This window comes from Marmota flaviventris, chromosome X, assembly GCF_047511675.1.
Source record: "Marmota flaviventris isolate mMarFla1 chromosome X, mMarFla1.hap1, whole genome shotgun sequence".
Taxonomy (NCBI): domain Eukaryota; kingdom Metazoa; phylum Chordata; class Mammalia; order Rodentia; family Sciuridae; genus Marmota; species Marmota flaviventris.
In genome coordinates this window covers 56611370-56632727 of record NC_092518.1, presented here as the reverse complement: position 1 = coordinate 56632727, position 21358 = coordinate 56611370, and the positions used below count along the sequence as shown (strand labels likewise).

Sequence of the window (21358 nt, the reverse complement as noted above, 5' to 3'; positions counted from 1 at the left end):
CCCTTATAGTCTGTGGTTAAAATATGCAATCCTTCCCTCAAATCCATAGCAATTTATACAACTGCTATTATAAGATTCACTTCTGTAATTAAGAGTACTTAACCTGAAATTTATGGGTGGACATCAGGGAGAGTGTACATGTATCCCTTGAAGCTTTATGCAAAATTCTGTGTACATTTGTGCATTTTGCTCAGGAGAAAACAATTACTATAATTTGTTTACCATCTACTGAATAACCTACTCTACATCATGAATTGTAAACACAGAGATGAAACAAAAAGTTCCCTACATTCAAAAGTTTACAGATGAGGAGAGAGAAGAAAACACAGTATTACGAAATAAAACATAAAAAGCCTAAATAAAAGGAGAGTCATACCATAGTGAAGTCCTAAATAGAGGGATATATTACATTCCTGTGAAGGAGAAAAATTCAATAATGTAAAGATATCCACTCTCCTCGAATTAAGGTGAAAATTCAACATAATCTCAACTAAAATCTTGAGAAGATTTTGTGGAATTTATAGGCTGATTCCAAAGATTATTTTTGAAGGAAAAATAAGCTAATTATTCAAGAAATGTTTCAAAACAACAAGGAAAGACTATCACATGTCAAAACTCATGACAAAACTAATTTCAAAAGTATGATTATTAGACTGGGTACAGTGGTGCATGCCTATAATCCCAGTGACTCAGGAGGCTGAGGCAGGAAGATTGCAAATTTGAGGCCAGCCATAGCAATTTAGAAAGGCCCGGTCTCAATATAAAAATATAAAAGGGGCTAGGGATGTAACTCAGTGGTAAAGTGCCCCTGGGTTAAATCTCTAGTTAAAAAAAAAAAAGTGTGATGTTAGCATAGATTGCCCAGAAACAGACTCATGTGGATAAGGAATTTGGAATGTGTTAAAGGTAGCATTTCAAATCACTGGAGAAAGTGTTCAGATAATTATTTATTTGGAAAAAAATAAAGTTATAGCAATATCTCACACCATTTAATCCTAGAAGATTTAAAGAATAAAACCTAAAACACAACACAAATAATCCTGGGTTGGACAAATATTTCTTAGTTATGAAACCAAAAGCATGAACCATAAATTAAAAAAATTGGTAAGTTAAACTTTAACAAAATTATAAACTGTGCTTCAAAAGGTACTGGTAAGAGAATGAATAAATGAGATACAAAGGAAATATTTGCAAATTGCATATCTGACAAAGGACTTATACCCAGAATATGCAAGAACTCTCAAAAGTTAATAATTAGATAACAAGTAACCAATTTGGTAGATGTTACACAACTATATGCATTCTAAGTATACAATGTATATGTATACTTAGAAATGATACATTTTACTATAAGTAATTATACCTTAATTAAAAATGTATAACCCGAGAAAATGCCCATTCATGCATATACATGTATACTTAGGTATATATGAGAACAAACATTTTTTGCACTATTAAAATGTAAAATATGCATGTCCTTTAGCCCAGTTATTTCTACTCTTCCATATCTACTTTAGAGCAACAGTTGCATATGTCCATAAAAATGTTAATGGCAAAAATAAAAAAACAAAAACCTAGAAATATCTCAATTTGTGCTTCTCAAACTATCAAAAACCTATCTGTGGTAAAGGACCAGTTGTTTGGTGAACTTCCAATCTGTCTGGTACTAATGTTTTTATAGAGAAAAAATTACTTGAAAAGTAATTAATCATGCACTTAGATATCATGCTCATGTCAAATTGCTATATAAAGTTTGGGCAGGGGAAGTAGTCCGGTGGTAAAGTGCTTGCCTAGCATGTGCAAGGCCCTGGATTCTATTCCCAGCACCACACACAAAAAATTTTTAAATATTTATCCTCAATTTTCTGTACCTACCTCCTTGTGGATGGGTGATACTTCATGAGTGCAACCAATCTAAGGAATACAGTTTGAGTAATATTCATCTAAATGTCCATCAAAAGTAAATGAGAGGGGGCTGGGCTTGTGGCTCAGTGATAGACTGCTTGCCTAAGCACGTGTGAGGCACTGGGTTCGTTCCTCAGCACCACATAAAAATGAAATAAAGATATTGTGTTCACCACCTACAACTAAAAAATAAATATTAAAAAAAGTAAATGAGAATTACCATATGATCCAGCATTTCCACGTCTTCCTATATACCCAAAAGAAATGAACGCAGGGGTTGGGATTGTAGCTTCATGGTAGAGTACTTGCCTAGTATGTGTGAAGCACTGGGCTCAATTCTTAGCACCACATATAAATAAAATACATTGACAACTAAAAAAATATTTTAAAAAATGAAAGCAGGGACATGAACAGGTATTGGTATTTCCATATTCATAGAAGCCTTGTTCACAACAGCCAAAAGGTGAAAACAACCCAGATGTCCTCAGCAGATAGACAAAAAAGTGTGTGTGTGTGTGTGTGTGTGTGTGTAAGAAATGTATTACTATTTAGCCTTAAAAAGGAAGTATATCCTGACACATGCTACAACATGTCCTTGAGGACATTATGATAAGTGAAGTAAGCCACTCACTAAAAGACAAATACTGGGGGCTGGAGTTGTGGCTCAGTGGTAGACCACTTGCCTAGCATGCGTGAGGCAACTGGGTTCAATCCCCGGCACCACATAAAAATTTAAAAAAACAAATAAAATAAAGGTATTGTGTCCATCCACAACTAAAAAAATATTTTTAAAAAAGACAAATAGTGTATAATTCTTACATGAGGTACCTATAACTGTTAAACTCAGAAAGCAGAATGGTAGATGCTGGGAGCTACAGGGACAGGACAACGAGGAGTTAAGATGTACTTAATGCCACTGAACTATACACTTAAAAATGGGTAGAATGGTAAATTTATACGTGCATATTTACCACATGATATATGTGTGATATACTTCAACCAAAACATCATATATTAGATCAAATGCAGAAGTGGATATGAGAATCTGGTGTCTCCTATTAAGATATTAATATAATTTGCAAAAAAAATACAATTTATTTTACTATTCTTACTGCTGTCTTTGGGAAAGTAGTTTTCATTTTTTAAAAAAAGTATGTTAACATACAATGGGCCTGTTATTATTGTTTTTTTAAGAGAGAGAGAGAGAGAGGAGAGAGGGAGAGAGAGAGAGAGAGAGAGAGAGAGAGAGAGAGAAGTTTTTTTAATATTTATTTTTTAGTTATTGGCGAACACAATATCTTTGTTTGTATGTGGTGCTAAGGATCGAACCCGGGCCACACGCGTGCCAGGCGAGCGCGCTACCGCTTGAGCCACATCCCCAGCCCTATTATTGTTTTTAATGGATAATTTTTTTACATTTCTGATTTAATAATAATATGTTGAATAGCAATAGACATGAGCATGCATAAATTCTTATAAGTGTCAAGGAGTTCTGTGATCACAAAGTTTGAGGACCACTGCACTAGAGAAACTCTGATAGAGTCATGTTCAGGAATGTTCATAAGAGTACCACTTGCAAAAGCCAAAAAAATAAAACAAACAAAAAAACCCCAAAAAAAATCTTGTATTCTATCATTAAGGAAAAGGTTAGATAAACCTTTTAATAAGCCCTACAATTTCATATCACATTTTTTTCAAATTAAGTGAATTTAGATGAACCAAAAAAAAAGTTTCCAAAACATCCAATGAAAAAAGTAATGTATATTATATGGTATGGTTTTTTAGAAATAAAAACACAGCACAATGGTTTTTCTTTTTTTTTTCTTTTGAGAGAGAGAGAGAGAGAGAGAGAGAGAGAGAGAGAAAATCTTTTTTGTAGATGGACACAACACAATGCCTTTATTTTTATGTGGTGCTAAGAATCAAACCGGGTCCCGTCCATCCTAGGCTAGCCAGCTCTACCGCTGAGCCACAATTCCAGCCCCACGATGGTTTTTCTATGGTAAATAGGAAGAGGGGTGAGGAAGACCAGGAAGACTACCGGAATACATGCCAAACTGTTAATGGCAGTCACCTTTGGGAAGGGGGAAGCGGATTAAGGTTGTGGTTAATGGCCAAAGCATACTTTAAGTCCAATCTTTGTGTAATGTTTTTATTTTTATTTTTTTTTTACAAGGAGAATATACTGGTGTCATTAAAAACAATTAGGAACAAGAAGTAAAAGCAATGAGGTCAAGCTTTTTTACATTAAGAGGCCTGAGTCCAAATTGTGCAGGACGGTGTATTTGCTGCAGTAATTCTAGAGCTGATGAGTCTAGGAAGGAACGTGGAGTAAAATCAGGCGACAGCAACACTGACGATAGCTGGCTGCAAAGGCGGAACTTTCTGGATCAGACACTTTCAGCTCCCTTTCCAGGACTTAATATAACGAAGGTCTTCATGGTTGCAAAGTAGAGTGCAGCCTTTCTGGCTTCACCACAAATTGAATCCTGTATCCCGAATCCCACGGTGATGCTCACAAAGATGAACTTCACCCTGATGCTGGTAAACTCTTCTTGTCGGTTTACTTGGTCCCTATTCTCTGGGCCCACACCCACATCCTCAGCAATGATATCAGAGGGCCAGCTCCAGGGTGTCATGGTGAAAGGAGAACTGCAGCCTTAAGGGAGAGTCTCCCTAAGAGCCAGAGAAGCGGACTGAAGTCCAAGTCACTGAGGCATAACTGGAAACACTCAAGTCCCTGGACGCTTGACAGGCAATCCCCCAAAAGAAAGTTGCTAGGTTATAAAAGGGGACAGCCAGAAAACAGTGGTAGGAGCTAGGGGGAACCCCCCATTGCTTCTGGAACTAAGGAGAGGAATTGGCTTTGAAAGCTGCACCACAACATTCCTATTGGTCTTCCATTCCAGCCCACCAGCAGGTCTCCTTAGGGTCTACCCCCCTGATTAAGAGACCAACAGGCAAGGGCATGTGCTTCCCACACGTGAGACCAACTAAACGCTTGATCATTTCTGACTGATACATGGACAACAAACTTGTAATTCAGTCTCTTACTTCATTCACCATCTCAGTCTTGGTCTCCATCCCTCTCTGTCCCTGCCTGGAATTTAAGATTTGATCTGGGAAAATTAACCAAAGAAGAGGTCCAAGCTGGAGGGAGGTAGCCCAAGAGGCTGTTATATTTTCCTGAGTATCCTAGAAGGTTGGGCTGTCAGTCCTGCTCCGGGCTTAGCTTTAAGTAGTGCCAATCTGAAAAAAGGACTGGTTGTGAGAGTGCCTCATGTATGCATCTTCATCACCAAGCTAATCCCTTCATTACTCCCCATAAAGTCAAGTGGGAAGAAACCTAGGAATATTCAGGGCCACTAAGAGTAATGGTTTTAAATTATGAGCATATATAAAATATGTAACAACAAATCACACTATTCTAATGCACTAATAGAAAAAATAGAAGAAAGGAAGCTGGGTGCAGTGGTGCATGCCTGTAATCCCAGCAAATGTGGGAGGCTGAGGCAGGAGGATTGCAAGTTCAAACCCAGCCTCATCAATTAGCAAGACCTAGAGCAACTCAGCAAGATCCTGACTCTAATAAAATATTAAAAAGGGCTGGGGATGTGGCTCAGTGGTTAAGCAACCCTGGGTTCAATCCCTGACACACACAAAAAAAAGAGAGGAATTTAAATGTAACCATCATTAAGAAATGTAAAAAGTTTAGCCAGGCACCGTGGTGCATGCCTGTAATCCCAGAGGCTCAGAAGGCTGAGGCATGAGTATTGTGAGTTCAAATCCAGCCTCAGCAAAAGCAAGGTGCTAAGCAACTCAGTGAGACCCTGTCTCTAAATAAAATACAAAAAGGGACTGGGGATGTGGCTCAGTGGTTGACTGCCCTGAGATCAAGCCCTGGTACCAAAAAAAAAAAAAAAACTTTAAGATGAGCCAGGTGTGGTGTGCACACATTTAATCCCAGAGACACAGGAGGCTGATGCAGGAGGATTGCAAATTCAAAGTTAGCCTCAGCAACTTAGTGAGACCCTGTATCAAAGTAAAAAATAAAAAGGGATGAGGATGTGGCTCAGTGGTTAAGCACCCTTGGGTTTAATCCACAGTCCCCCCCCCCAAAAAAAGTTTGAGGTGATGAATATGTTAATTATCTTGTATTGGTTACTACCCAGTGTATACAAGAATCAAAACATTACATTACACCTCATAAATATGTACACATATAATGTGTCAAAAAATATATAAGAAAAGAGTGATGGTTTATTTATCATTAGAAGTGGAAGTACCCTCAACTCGAAGCAACAGATACTGCTTCTAGAACCACCAAAATGAACTACGTGGGGAAACTAAAAAACCTACCAGTTGGTATCATTATAACTAAATGTACCAGAAAATGTAAATTTAAACTATGAAATACCATTTTTTTTTCACCAAATAGTTTGGATAATTATCAATGATTTAAATTTTTACCATTTTTGGCAAATAAACTTCTTGTGGGGAAACAGGAATTTCTCTACTTTTGGTAGGGAGATAGAAACTGCACTCTTTAAAAAGGCAATTTAGCTGTATCTTTCAAAATATAAACTGCACACACACTTTGACTCAGCAATTCCTTCTCTCAAAATCTATTCTACAGGAGTATTTATACACAGGTGAGATTATATGTAGCATCCATCATTTATAACAGTGAGATTGGAGGTGAATTTCTATCAATAGGTCAACCACTAAATTGTGATAAAACCACATATAAAATGTTATACAGCCATTTTTTTAAATGAGGTAAATTCCCAAGTATTAATGCAAGAGGAAGTATACAATATGTTGCATAGTGAAAAATTAAGTTTCAAAATTGTACATATAATATCCCACTTTGTTTTTAAAAAAAAAACTATACACACGTGTGGGGGTATTCCTACATGTATGATGTGTACTAAATAAATATACACACATAACACACACATTAAAAAAAGGTCTAAGAATACACAGAACAAATTAAAAGTTATTTTTGGTGAATGGGAGTGGGGAGGACTAAGGAAAAATCTTTCACTTTTTACTTGACAAATTCATGTTTTGTTTGGTTTTTGTCAACTTGTATTAATTACTTTTGAATTTTTATCACCACAAAACATTTTAACAAAATAGGCACTTTCATTATAAAAACAATCAACAGTTATAATTTATAAATTTTGAATAAGAATAACTCCATATAGATATGAGGTGACTATTGAAAACTTTTACCTAGAAGACCTAGGATAAAATTATGGTAACTGTAAATCCAATCAACAACATGTTTCAATAGGGTGTTCATGACTTGATAGAATGGGATGTGGGCAAACAAAATGTAATCAGGATAAGTGAAGAGCCACTCATTTCTGGAAAAGTAAACAAAGTACACTACATTAAACTCTATCATACTCAAGAAAAAAAAAATGTGCTTTTGCTTTTTTGGTAATATATTACCTCTGAGACTTACTCCACTCTTTGGCAAACAGGGGAAGTCTTAAAAACTAGAGTTTTAAAATACCTCAGCAGGCTGAAGATATAGCGCAGTAGTAGAGAGTATGCTTAGTGTGCATGAGGCCCTGGGTTCAATCCCTAGAACCAAAAAAGAAAGAGACAGAGAAACAGAGACAGAGATAGAGATGGAGGGAAGGATAGGGGGAGGGAGGGGGGAGGGAGGAAGGAGGAAAAGAAACCTCAGAGACCATTTACTCAAATCTCCTCATTTTATAGTTGATAAAACGGGCCCAAAATGGTGAAGCAATTTGCCTAAGGTCCCCTAACCAGCTCCAGCCACCTCAAGTCTGGTTCTTATTCCAGTTCCTATTCCAGTACTATTTCTACTTTCTTTCAGATCTTTCTGGGTCTTCATTCTGGTGACTTATTATGAAATATTTTAAGTCTTGTGAATAGTAGATACTACCATACTTAAATATTAGAACAAAAATACATAAAATTAAAATGTATATGCCTCCCTTAGCACAGCTGTTAAAAAAGTTGACTGTATCTAGACAAAAGATTGTATTTTAGACTAAAAATGCAAGACATTATTGGTATAATATTTTCTTAAAAAGCAATAAATAAATAAAATTTCCAAGTACCTGACCATGTTACTATAGTTAAGAACTACTGTTTTCTCCTGATTTCTAATTCATCTTCACTTGGCAATGCTGTTTAACCCTTTACCTTCAGTTTCTCTAGTTCAAGTAGTTTATTGCCTATATGTGAACATATAAAACCACAATATTTAAATACCTATTTAGCCAGCGCAGTTGTACAGGCCTGTAATTCCAGTGTCTCAGCAGGCAGAGGCAGGAGGATCATGAGTTCAAATTAGTGAAGCCCTAAGCAACTCAGTGAGACCTTGTCTACAAATAAAATATTTTAAAAGGGGGCTGGGGGTGTGGCTCAGTAGTTAAGCACCCCTGTGTTCAATACCTGATACCCCAAAAAGAAAAAGAATAGAAAGAAAAAGAAAACATCTATTTTTAAAAAGCCTGCAGCAATTTAAAGAGACCTTTTGTAATATCACAAACTTCTGTTTTGTAAGAAATGAGTTCTTTATATTTGAAAGCATAGAGCCAGGCATGGTGGCACATGCCTGGAATCCCAGAGGCTCCGGAGGCTGAGGAAGGAGGATGGCAATTTTGAAGCCTGCCTCAGCAATTTAGCAAGGCTCTAAGCAACTTACTGAGACTCTGCCTTAAATTTTTTAAAAAGAAAAGGACTGGGGGCTGGGGCTGGGGCTCAGTGGTAGGGCGCTTGCCATGCACGTGTGAGGCCCTGGGTTCGATCCTCAGTACCACATAAAAAGAAATAAAGATACTGTGTCCATCTACAACTAAGAAAATATTTCTTAAAAAAAGGACTGGGAGGCTGGGGTTGTAGCTCAGTGGTAGAGTTAGAGTGCTCACCTCACATGTAGAAGGCACTGGGTTCGATCCTCAGCACTATATAAAAATAAAATAAAGGCATTGTGTCCATCTACAACTAAAAACATATTTTTTAAAAGCTTTTTTTTTTAAAAAAAAAAAAAAGGACTGGGGATGTAGCTCAATGGTAAAGTACCTCTGGGTTTAATCTCTAGTACAAAAAAAAATAAACAGATAGAAAGCCATATACACACAGAGATAGAGTATACAGAGAGATACAGTTAACTAAAAGAAGAAATAAAAATAAAATGAATTGGGAGGCTAAGGCAGGAAGATCACAAGTTGGCAACTTAGCAAGAACCTGTCTCAAAATGAAAAAGGTTGGGGATGTAGCTCAGTGGTACAGTGCCACTAGGTTCAACCCCCAGTACTGAAAAAAATTAAAGTAAAATAAGGAACAACCCAGGCATAGTGGCACATGCCTGTAATCCCAGCAGCTCAGGAGGCTGAGGCAGGAGGAGAGCAAGTTCAAATCCAGACTCAGCAACTTAGCAGGCTCTAAGCAACTCAGTGAGACCCTGTCTCTAAATAAAATATAAAAAAGGGCTGGGGATGTGGCTCTGTGTTTAAATGCCTCTAGGTTCAACCCCAGTACCAAAAAGAAAATAATAATAACTCATAAAATAAGCAACAGGGGCTGGGGCTGGCTGTAGCTCAGTGGTAAAGTGCTTGCCTCGAATGTGTGAGGCACTGGGTTCGATCCTCAGCACCACATAAAAATAAAGATACTGTATGTTCATCTACAACTAAATAAATATTAGAAAAATAAGTAACAATTGCTTTTGTATTAGCAATGCAAAAAATGATAAGAGAAATGAGGAGTGGTAGACAGCCAAGAAGGCAGCAGCAGAGAACCACAAATTAATTAGTCACAAAGAATTTATATTTTAAAAGTAAACTTGAATACTACCATGTATAAATGGAATAACAACCACCTAACCCTCAGGCTACAATTAAAGCGGTGTCCAGTCTTACATCTATGACTTTGGGACATATGAAGACCTTGGAGAGATTTCAGAAATAATAAAGATAAAAGGGTTAAAAATGAGCCAAGTGAGGAAAAATTAGAATTATTATTGTGTCTAAGAAAAGAATACAGGGGTGGCTCAACAGTCCTCAAGGATATGAAGAAATCCATTTCAGTGAGCAGCTGGTCTGCATTTCCACAGCAGAAAGTAATTTTACTTAAATTATTACAGCATTTATTTCAACATAGAAGTGTCTCATCTAGGATATCTATCACATGAAAACTCCAGAGAAGTCAGAATGTTGTTCACCTCTCCTACCTTTACTAGTTCAACATCTCATCTCAAAGAATGGGTCAAAGGGTAGATAAGGCATCTTTGGAATGTGAAGATTTCAACGTCTTTTAGGTCTAGCTATGTTGAAAATTTGTTGTTAGCCTCTGTCTCCCAGATCCCAGTGAAAGGTTGAGCCCTTTATGTGCTATGGATAAAGGGGATTTGTTACTAGTAAACATCCAGATACATGTGTAAACTTGAATTCCTTATAAAAGAAAAGCATGCTTCACCTCTGTGTGGATGAGTGAGAGGGCTTGGATTTAGGGTTCTTGTGGGACTGAGTTACTTTGCTAAAATGGCCAACTTGACTCCAAAGAGAGGGAATTTACCTGGCCTCATATTTTAAAAAGAAAAAAATAAAGACTAGGCAATTAACCAGATGTGCCTCTTTTCTTGTATAGAAATCTCTTGAACTGAAGCCTGAAGTATATGAAGAAATAAGATGCAATCATATTTCACTTATCACGACCACCTTGCCCTACGCCCAACCCAGCTTTTAGCATTGGGCTGGATACACAGAAGACTATTATTTACCATTGTTAAATGAATGTTATCTCTTCAAATTTTCGTTAATACTTTATTTTATAGCAGCTTTTTCTAGATTCTCCAGTTTATTCTCTATACTACTGCCTCTGAATGTCGCATTTCTTTTTTCTTCCTTTTGTCTCACACAAATACCTATTCTTCCCCATCCCCTCAGAATCTTTAGTCATCTCATTCCTTAACTACTAAAAACCTCCTAACTTCCTCGATTTGGCCCCCACACTTCTACTTAGAACCATGTTTGGAACACATCACTTTCTATACCTTCTTTCCATGCTGAACCTCATTAAAACTAGCTTTGACTTTCCAAATGACAAGACTCCTACCTCCCCTCATTCCAACCCTTTCCAAAACCCACTCTAGAAAACCATTTCAGAACATATTGGTCAGATGAAAATATCCACCCACCAATAGTTCTCAGCGTTCACCCACTTTTCTCCCTGCATCATATTTATTTTAACAACAACAACAAATGAAAAGTGTCAACTGAGGTAAAAATCCCATGAAAGAAAATAGGGTTTGCTGGTAGTGTGTGGCTGTTTCAGAGGATAAGTACATGCATGTGTTTATGTTTATGTACACATATAACATGCAAACACATACACACACACATATATATATATAAAATATAAATATATTCTGCCCAAATTAGCACAAACCTGCAAGTTTAAAAACCAAATCTGCTAAATGTAACTCAAACCACAGATACTATACCTATGGTTAATGGATATACTATCTCTGTGACAAAGTCAACTGCAAGAAAGGATGGGTAAAGGCAGGGCAAGGTAACACGCACCTGTAATCCCAGTGACTCAGGAGGCTGAGGGAGGAGGATCATAAGTTCCAGGCCAGCCTCAACAACTTAACAAGACCCTGTCTCAAAAAATTTGAAAAGGAACTGGGGATATAGACCAGTGGTAAAAAATGTTGGGTTCAATCCCCAATGTAAAAAAAATAAATAAATAAAAGGATAGGTAAATATCACTATAGGCAATTAGGATTCTGTTTTCTTTTTAATTTAAATGCAAAACTTACTTATTATCTAAAAACATTGGTCATGTTCTATGACTTCTGCACAATACCCAGCATATTCTAGACACTAAGAAATAATAAATTTTAAGGAGAAAAACAGAGGCTTGCTTCACAGTGGTTTAATATGAACAGAGTTGAATATGACATTGTCTGACAGAAGAATGAACAGTTCGCTGAATAAAAGCCCCGAGTCAGGATATATACACAGCAGAAATGGGGCCTCAGACTCTCAGCACTTGTGCACAATGAAAGAAGAAATATTTTTTAAAAAAATTCTATAACAGAGGATACAAATCAAAAAGGCAGCAACAACACCAACATTGGCGAGGTGGGGAAGGAAGCAGAGCCTCTCTCTAGGGGCTGCTCACCCCTGACACAGGCTCAGCAACTAGAGAGCTGATCTGTTTTAGGAAACTTCAACATTTATATGGGCTCCAAATCCCATGTCAAAATCCAATCCTAATCTCTCTGATCAGGGCTATGTCAGAATCAGCAATCCTTTCCCCATGGACCTGTATGGAAAACTCCAATCCTATGATAAGGAGTCTAAGCAAAGATGCCCAGTTTTCACCTGGTTAACTTGCTCTCATCTCACCACTTGGGACGAATAGTGGGCCCCAGTAAACAAAATACTACCTCCCAGCAAAAGCCCAGTATAGTTGCCAGCCTCAAGAAGCTGCTTTAAACTCTAAGATTTAGGAACTTCGTGCCTGCCCAGCTGCTAGCCCTAATTCAACTTCTGGGGAGAATGCTGGAGTTCCACAGGAAACAAGTGCAGGCAGTTCAAAAACCCTGTGACCAAGCTGGGAAGGGCAGTGACAACTCTTTCCTGAGTCCCTGCCCCTGAGCGCAAAGTGCTTAGGAGAAATCAGAGACTATGTGGTTTGTGTGCTTCTGCCCTTGAGGCAGCAATAGATGGGATGGTAGGGGGAGGGAGAATGGAAGGAGGAAAGTGGTGATGCTCTTTCCTACCACCTGGAGAAACCTAGAACATGATCCACTCCCATAATTCAGGGAGTCACCAGGAAGCGGTGAGTTACCACCACCCCTTGAGCCACCAAACCTGCAAAGCTAACCCATAAAGTAGCAAAGGCTTGGGGAGAGAGAATTGCTGGCCCATACTGGCTCACCTGCTGGTGAGCAAAAATAGGCAGCCAGAGTAGGGAGCCACAAGGGGAGAGGGGCTAGGCAATAGGAGCTCCCCTACTGCCCTATGGCTTTCTTCTGACTCTGCAGCAGCCATGATGATGGGCCAAGAAAACCCACACACCTTGTTTCACACAACAGACTGCTTAGACTCTAAGAGGATTACTGCCATGAAAAGCAACAAGGGAGAGAGAAAGTGACAAAGAAACTGTAGAGAAAACTGGGAGCAGGCCTAAAGAAAACAAGGAAAGCTTTTGGGTCTCTACCACCTTCCCCAAAAAGAAAAAGTTCATGCAGGTAGGAAAGGCAGGGTTTTTCCCTGCTCAGAATTCCTGGTTAAACCTAAGAATAAGAAAAATCCCCTGGACTTGCAGCATCAGTATGTATCCAAGTGCCTCACCAGCACAAGCCCCCCTCCCCCCAAGGTTAGCCTTCTGGCACAAGAAATTGCCTTCCAGTTCAATCCCCCCTCCCACCCCCCACTCCCAACCAAAGGGCATCTTCCTGTGGTTTCCCACTTCTCCTCAGAGACAAGGATCCTAGCAGAGTACCCACATGGTATAGTCAGGTACCAAGGGGCACAATGCCAGACAGTCTATCAAACCAGGGGATGGGCAGCCAACTTCAGATCAAAGAGAGAGAGAGGCTTAGTGTAAAAACCAATGTCATTTCAGCAGGAAAGTAGAGGGTAAGTGGTGAGAGGGACTCCTACTGGCGCACCTTCCCGGGGACGTAGTTCCTGTCAATTGCCTCCTCCTGTAGGAACATGTGTAGGCAGCGTTCGTTCTGAGCCAGTGGGTGCCCAGCAATTCTATAAAGAGACCAAGATGGTTATCGGTAATATTTGAAATCAGAGAACATTAGCAGAGGGGTGGGAGTGCAGACAGGGGAGGAAGGGCAAGGTCAGCCTTAAGGTTTGAACCACTGTAGGACAGCAGTAGGGTACTACCTCAACCCTAATATTGTAAAGGGGAAGGGAGATAGAAGGACAAGGTACAGAAATGCCTAGATACAATCGTTAACATGCAGTGCTCTTTCAGGACCAGAATTTTGCTCAGAGGAATGGAGTTTCACTGTCCAGTCAGCCCACCACACAATCAGCACTACATCACAGTAGCCATTACAAAAGATGAGGTAGACAAAACAGAAAACCCATAATGGAAAAGTAACAAATAGGGCCTCCTGGGAAATGGGCTTACTTGTTAATAAACTGTTCAAGGCCCTGCCTCCTTTCTTCAATGAAAGATTCCTCAAAGATCCCTTCATCTCCTCGGAAAGGGAGCTGCCGCTTCAAAGCTTTCCCAGGCAGTGGTGGTACTACAATCTGTAGGGAGATGCAAAATATCACCCCATGGAAAAAGGAAAGAGAGCAAATGTGATGGTAAAGCACTGTATACCTCATCTATTCATATTTTTCTTTCTTTTTTGTGGTACTGGGGATCCAACTCGGGGCCTTGAGGATGCTCTACCACTGAGCTACATCCTCAGACCCTGTATACCTCATTTCTTATTAGGCATAGGGTCCATCCTGTCCCAAGCCCAGTAACTTACAAAAACTAAGACTACAAGAACAGTCAGGATAGTTCATATTGATCTGTTTTTGTGGAAAGATGATTTTACCATCTCAAAAGAAAGGAAATAAAGCCCAAGTACTCCTACCTTTCCTTAACAAACCACCACCATTCAAGAATTTAGCTGGGTCTTTCCCGACACTATATTTTACATTTTTAGTACCTATAAGGGGTTATTTTGTACAACTTTACTAGCCACTAAGTGAAGTAATATTTTTTTAATTCTCTTAGCCGGGCACAATGGTGCACACCTGTAATTCCAGCAACTTAGGAGGCTAAGACAGGAGGGTTACAAGTTCAAGGCCAGCCTCAGCAACTCAGCAAGGGTCTAAGCAACATAGCAAGACCCTGTCTCAAAATATGAGATAAAAAGGGCTGAGGGTGTAGCTCAGTGGTAAACTGCCCCTGGGCTTAATTCCCAGTATCAAAAACTAAACATAAGAAAACTAAAATTGTCCTAAACTTACCTCCTGCAGTTTCAAGGGGTATTCCCATGCCAAATATATTGACATTTGGTAGATAAAAGTGTATTCATTCTATCCATTCCCTTCAAGATTTTATAGACTGTGCTTATGCCCTTTCAGCTTATGTAGATCTCCTCTGAAGGTACCTCACAGGGAATGGGCCATACCTTACTATCTCGCTCCAGCTCATTTTTCAGCCACTCAAAGTCACTGTAGCGCCTCCGTACACAGGACTCTTTCAGCTTAAAGATAGGTAGGTTTGTCTACAGGGAAGGAAGAATGAAAAGAGATAGTAAATATTATTCAACCTGAGGTGGCTACTGTCAGAACCACTGGACAGGTCCCAATTAAGAAATCTCCTATGGACCATGCACCTTTAAAGCTTCAAACTACCACCAGGTGAATATCAACCCTTACCACATACAACCATGCTACAACTAGTAATCAGAAGTCCCTTGCTGGTGCTTGGGAGTAGAGAGAACTTGCCTAGCATGCCTGAGGCCCTAAGTTCCATCCCCAGCAATGCAAAAAAATAAAAATAAAAATAAATCACTTGTTTCTTAGAATTTATCCTATAGACTTGCAGTCACATGTAAATATGTAAATATAAGTTTTCACTGCATTTTATTGTTTATAATAATAATGTCCATCAACAGGCAATTGATGAAAAAGTCATGGTATACCTGATAGTGCAATACTATACAACCAAGAAAAGAATGTGAAAGATCTATATGTGCCAGTTTGGAAAAATATTAAGTGGTGGGCTGGGGTTGTGGCTCAGCGGCAGAGCGCTTGCCGAGCACATGTGAGGCCCTGGGTTCGATCCTCAGCAACACATAAAAAATAAAAATAAATAAATAAAATTAAGATATTGTGTCCAACTAAAAAATAAATATTAAAAAATAGTTTTAAAAAAGAAAATATTAAGTGGTAAAATCAAGGTACAGAAATGTTTAAAAAGGGATATATTTGTGTGTATTTATATTAACACAATATTTATGAAAATATACTGGTAACAGTGATTGGCTTTGGGAGTAACAGAAAAAGGGAATGGGTAAAAAAGACATTGTTCGTTATAAAATTTATCATGTGCACATATTACATTTTCCATTTAAAAATGTATCGAAGCTCCCTGAAAAGAGATATGCACCTGCAAGTTATACCTCCCTCTACTTTTCCCATTCAAATCCTTTCCATTCTATAAGTCCTACCTCAACCTTAACAACATCCAGAAAATCTTTCCCAGCAATAACAGCTGAATATATTTGCATCTCTCCCCTCTGTATTCCTTTGACATTTATACTTAAATATCACTTGATATGCTACTTTATAAATCATGTTTATCTTGTCTACCTAACTAAATTATGAGCTCATCAAGATCAGGAACCACAGATACTTCTGCATCTCCCAAAATGCAAGTTACTTAATAAATACTCAATTGATTAATAGAGATCCTGTGTATCTATTTATCATCTCCTTACTTACGAAATGCAGAAGAAATAGCCATTACATAAGATGGCTTACCATAACTTGCTCACTGGCATAAACTAGCTCATTCCACATCTTTTTTAAAAATATTTTTTAGTTGTGGATGGACACAATACCCCTATTTAATTTATTTATCTACTTTGATATGGTGCTAAGGACCAAACCCAGTGCCCCACACTTACGAGGCAAGGGCTCTGCCACTGAGCCAAATCCCAGCCCAGCTCATTCCCACATCTTAACCAGGGAGGGCAGCGGCAGGGGGGGGGGGGCGGCTGGGGTTGTGGCTCAGTGGTAGAGCGCTCGCCTCGCACATGCAAGACCCTGGATTCAATCCTCAGCACCACATAAAAGTAACTAAGTGAACTAAAGGTATTGTGTCCAACTACAACTAAAAATAAACATTAAAAAAAGAAGATTCTCCAGATTCTAGTGGCAACAGGGACCCCTGACAAACAAAAAGACCTGATCTTTACTCCCATCTATAATTTCTAAATAGAAATGGTCAACCACAAGCCAGGCATGATGATGTACACCTATAATCCCAGTAATTAGGTAGGCTGAGGCAGGAAGATCGCAAGTTCAAACCCAGACTAAGCAATTTAAGAGAGGCCATAAGCAAATCAGTGAGACCCTGTCTAAAAATAAAAAATGCAGGGGATTTGGCTTAGTGGTTAAGTGTCCCATGTTCCATCCCTGGTACCAAAAAAAAAAAAAAAAAGTCAACCACATTATTATTAATTTTGACCAGATTTCCTGCCAGCCAATTCAGATAGTGAATGTATAATAAAAGGAAATAATTATTTCCTTTCTCTACAATTGTCTATGTGCAAGAAAAGACCATCTCCCATCTCCCATCTCTACTAGTGAGTTACACAGTCCTTACTACATCAAGCTTTGTAATATAGGTCATTGAAAGTCAAATAACAAATGACATAAGTTACAACTTTGCCCAGCATCTTCAAAGTACAAGGAGTGTCAATGGGTTAAAATGGAGTGAGATACCCACAAAGTAATATTTTCTCATCTAACCCATTCTTTAAAAGAATAAATGAGGGGGCTGTGATTGTGGCTCAGTGGTATTATAGTGCTTGCCTTGCACATGTGAGGCACAGGGTTCGATACTCAGCAACACATAAAAAAATAAATAGATCATATAAAGGTATCGTGTCCATCCACAACTAAAAAATTAAAATTAAAAAAAAAGAATAAATGAAGGCTGGGGTTGTGGGCTCAGCAGTAGTGCTCACCTAGCATGTATGAGGCACTGGGTTCAATCCTCAGCACCACAGAAAAATAAATAAAATAAAGGTATTATATACATCTACAACTAAAAAAAATTATAAAAGAATAAATGAGCTGGGTATGGTGGTGCATGCCTGTAATTCCAGTGGCTCAGGAAGCTGAGGCAGGAAGATCATGAATTCAAAATCAGCCTCAGCAACTTAGTGAGGCCCTAAGCAACTTAGCAAGACCCTGTCTCTAAATAAAATATAAAAAGGACTGGGAGTGTGACTGAGTGGTTAAGCAACCATGGGTTCAATTCCCAGTACCCCCCCCAAAAAAAAAGAATAAATGATAAACTGGAAATTGGTTTAATTTAGAAAGGGGAATTTCTGGAAAGCAGAGGCAGGAGAGAGACTTAGTTTTTACAACATACCTTTTAATTCTGTACTGTGTACATATATTAACTATTCAAAATAAACCATTATAGGAAAAGTTATCAGAATCCTTTAAGAGAAAAGGCCCTTTAGTATCATATGATTCTATACTTCAACCAGAGTTCATTAGGAATACTGTGATTCTGGACTGGACTTGGGTTGTGATTCTGGCTCAGAGGTAGAGTGCTTGCCTAGCATGCATGAGACACTGGGTTCACTCCTCAGCACTACATAAAAAAAAATAAAGATATTGTGTCCACCTATAACTAAAAAATAAATATTTGAAAAAATTAAAAAGAAATACTGTGATTCCCCAAACAGTAAGACCTTAACTAGTAGGTGTTCATAGAAGGCAACAAAGGACCAAATTAAAAAAAGAAAGAAAGAAAGAAAACTGAGTATATTCTTCCAAAGCACAGCCACATGAACCACTACCATTTTTTGGACTTCTTCCTTTGACTCACAAAAAAACTATTATTTCTCTACCCTTACAGGATAGAGACAGTAATGCCCTTTCATCTCAACATCTACCCATCTAAGAAAAAGGCTACTACATACTAGGGATAGTCCACCAGCTCCAACCTACAAATTATATAAGGGAGGCAGGACTATGTAGCACAGGATATTGAGAGTCCTTTGGCTCTGACCAACACAAAACCAAGGGAAAGGAAAGAAAGAAGCAAAGTTCAAGTCCACAGGACAACTAACATTGAAGATATTCCATATATATCATGAGAGGCCACCATAGAACCCCTCTAGTCTCCCCAATGGGAGCAGGACTCCTTCCCAAACAAAATGAAAGAGAATAGCTTCAGCAACACTTATTATGTAGTGTTGGTTGGTGGTAAAGGGCAGTGGAGAGCATGTATTTAGCATGTACTAGGCCAGAATTCAATGCCCAGCACCAGAAAACAAAATAAGTAAAAACAAATGATCTTATCAATTTTTTTGAAAAAATAAAGGAGTTCAATAGAATATTCAGCTGGGTATTGTAGTACATGCCTGTAACTCCAGCAAGTTGGAAAGTCAAGGTGGAGGACCCGAAGTTTGAGGAAAGTCTCAGCAGATTAATGAGAAGACCCTGTCTCAAAATAAAATCAAAAAGGGACTGGGGAGGTAGCTCAGTGCTAGAGCACCTGTGGGTTCCATCCCCAGTACTACAAAAAAAAGTCTATACAACCACACAAATTAACATGGGCAATACAATATTCAAACTCACAGAACAAGGATCCACCGTCAATTCTGTCATTATTATACAATAAGAAACTGGAAAGGTTGGGCATGATGGCACATGCCTGTAATCCCAAAACTTGGGAGGCTAAAGCAGGAAGATCGCAAGTTTGAGGACAGCCTCAGCAGTTTAGGGAGGCCCTCAACAATTTAGCAAGACCCTATCTTAAAATTAGAAAATAAAATAAAAAGGACTAAGAATGTAGCTCACTGGTAAAGATCCCCATGAGTTCAATCTCTAGTACCAGAAAAACAAACTATGAAGGGACTGATGATAAGCTTTCTGAGTAGAAAAATTTTGCATGTGAAATGTTTCCAAATAAGTCATGCCAAAGAGACTAAAGTATGGTGGGAAAAGCATGGGCTTCCACATAGGTTCCAATTCCAGCCCTACCAATTATATTTTTTTGTATTTAGGCAAGATTCTTAAACTGCATTCCACCTTAGTTTCCCATTTGTAAAATGGGATTTGTTTGCAAGGTGGGTACTAGAGATAGAATCTAGGGGTGCTCTACCACTGAGCTATATCCCAGACCCCTTTTTGTTGAGACAGGGTCCCACTTAGTTGCCAAATTTGTAATCCTGCCTCAGTCTCCAGAGTCACTGGGATTACAGGCATGTGCCACCACACAGTATTTTGCAAGGATTAAGGTTGAAATTAAAATTAGTTCAGTGTCTGGAACATAGCAGGCATTAGATGAACAGTCTCTGTTATTAGAATACCTAGCAGACAGCTATTTCATTCATACTTCCTAAGGCTCTTAGATAATATATCAAGACAATGTCTCCAAAATCCCACAGCAGAGTCTTTATACTGAACAAGTTAAATCCATCTCCCTCAGGTAATTATGTTCTCCACTACTAACAGTTCCCTGTTTCTATCATGTTTTGAAGGACCTAAATTTCATTCTTCCCCAGAGAGATTATTTCAAATAGTTCTTATCTAGCTGGACATGGTGGCATATGCCTGTAATCCCAGCAACTCAGAAGGTTGAGGAAGGAGGATCACAAGTTCAAAGTCAGCCTCAGCAACTTAGGGAGGCCTTAGCAACTTAGTGAGACCCTGTTCCAAAATAAAAAATGAAAATGGTGGGGCTGGGCTTGTAGCTCAGTGGTAGAGTACTCACTTTGCATGTGGAAGGCACTGGGTTTGATCCTCAGTACCACATAAAAATAAAATAAAGGCATTGTATCCATCTACAACTAAAAATAAAATAAAATAAATATTTAAAAATGAAAATGACTGGGGATGTGGTTAAATGCCCCTGGGTTCAATCCCCAGTACTGAAAAAAAAAATTCTTATCTATATAAGACTATAAAACAAGTGTTTCTCATGCTTTGCTATTTACATTTCTTTCTTCAGTTTGGACTTTGCCAACTTGGAATTTGGAGATCATTTCTCAATGAGATTTCAAAGCCCAGACAGGAGGCCACACTTTCTCATTCAATTCACTTACTCAAAAATGAAAGCATTGGCCTGGGAGCCATGGTGCACGCTTATAATCCTAGAGGCTCTTGGGAGGCTGAGACAGGAGAATCACGAGTTCAAAGCCAGCTTCAGCAATGGCAAGGTGCTAAGCAACTCAGTGAGACCCTGTCTCTAAATAAAATACAAAATTGGGCTGGGGATTTGGCTCAGTGGTTGAGTGCCCCTGAGTTCAATCCCTGGTACCAAAAAAAAAAAAAAAAAAAGGCTGGGCTGGGGTTGGGGCTCAGTGATAGAGTGCTTGTTTCACATGCGTAGGGCACTGGGTTCAATCCTCAGCACCACAAAAATAAAAAAAAATAAAGGTATTGTGTCCATCTACAACTAAATTTTTTTTTAAAAAATGAAAGCATCATACTTTCAGGTCTTCAATGCTATTTGAGGAGGATGCTATTCATAGAGAACACTCTTGCTCTCTAGACTAAGAAGAAAATATAAGGAAAACTAGAAAATGGTTCTTGAACTTTTTCACCTATAACCACTTCAACTGGGGGAAAAAAAAACCTTCAAACCATATACTTTATCTGCACATTCCAACCTTGCACTGTGGACTAAGCACTAGAGAATAAAGTCCTCTGTAGTGCACATTGGAAGAAGCCAC

At 38.6% G+C, this 21358-nt stretch overlaps 1 protein-coding gene across 3 annotated transcripts in view; it reads right to left on the bottom strand.

Annotated features, from left to right (window-relative positions):
• Snx12 (sorting nexin 12) overlaps window positions 1-21358 on the bottom strand; it is an 89377-nt gene that overhangs the window by 66852 nt on the left and 1167 nt on the right. The window contains exons 2-5 of one of the 3 annotated variants that reach the window (XM_071606848.1): window positions 15062-15157; window positions 14059-14183; window positions 13580-13670; window positions 4044-5937 (exon numbers count right to left, since the gene is read on the bottom strand). In XM_071606848.1, coding sequence (XP_071462949.1) covers window positions 5863-5937; window positions 13580-13670; window positions 14059-14183; window positions 15062-15157 — 387 coding nt within the window. In that variant the 3' untranslated portion in view covers window positions 4044-5862. Of the gene's footprint in view, window positions 1-4043; window positions 5938-11817; window positions 13671-14058; window positions 14184-15061; window positions 15158-21358 lie in introns of those variants that run through there. The other 2 variants (XM_071606847.1, XM_027935842.2) reach the window with 2 other exon arrangements.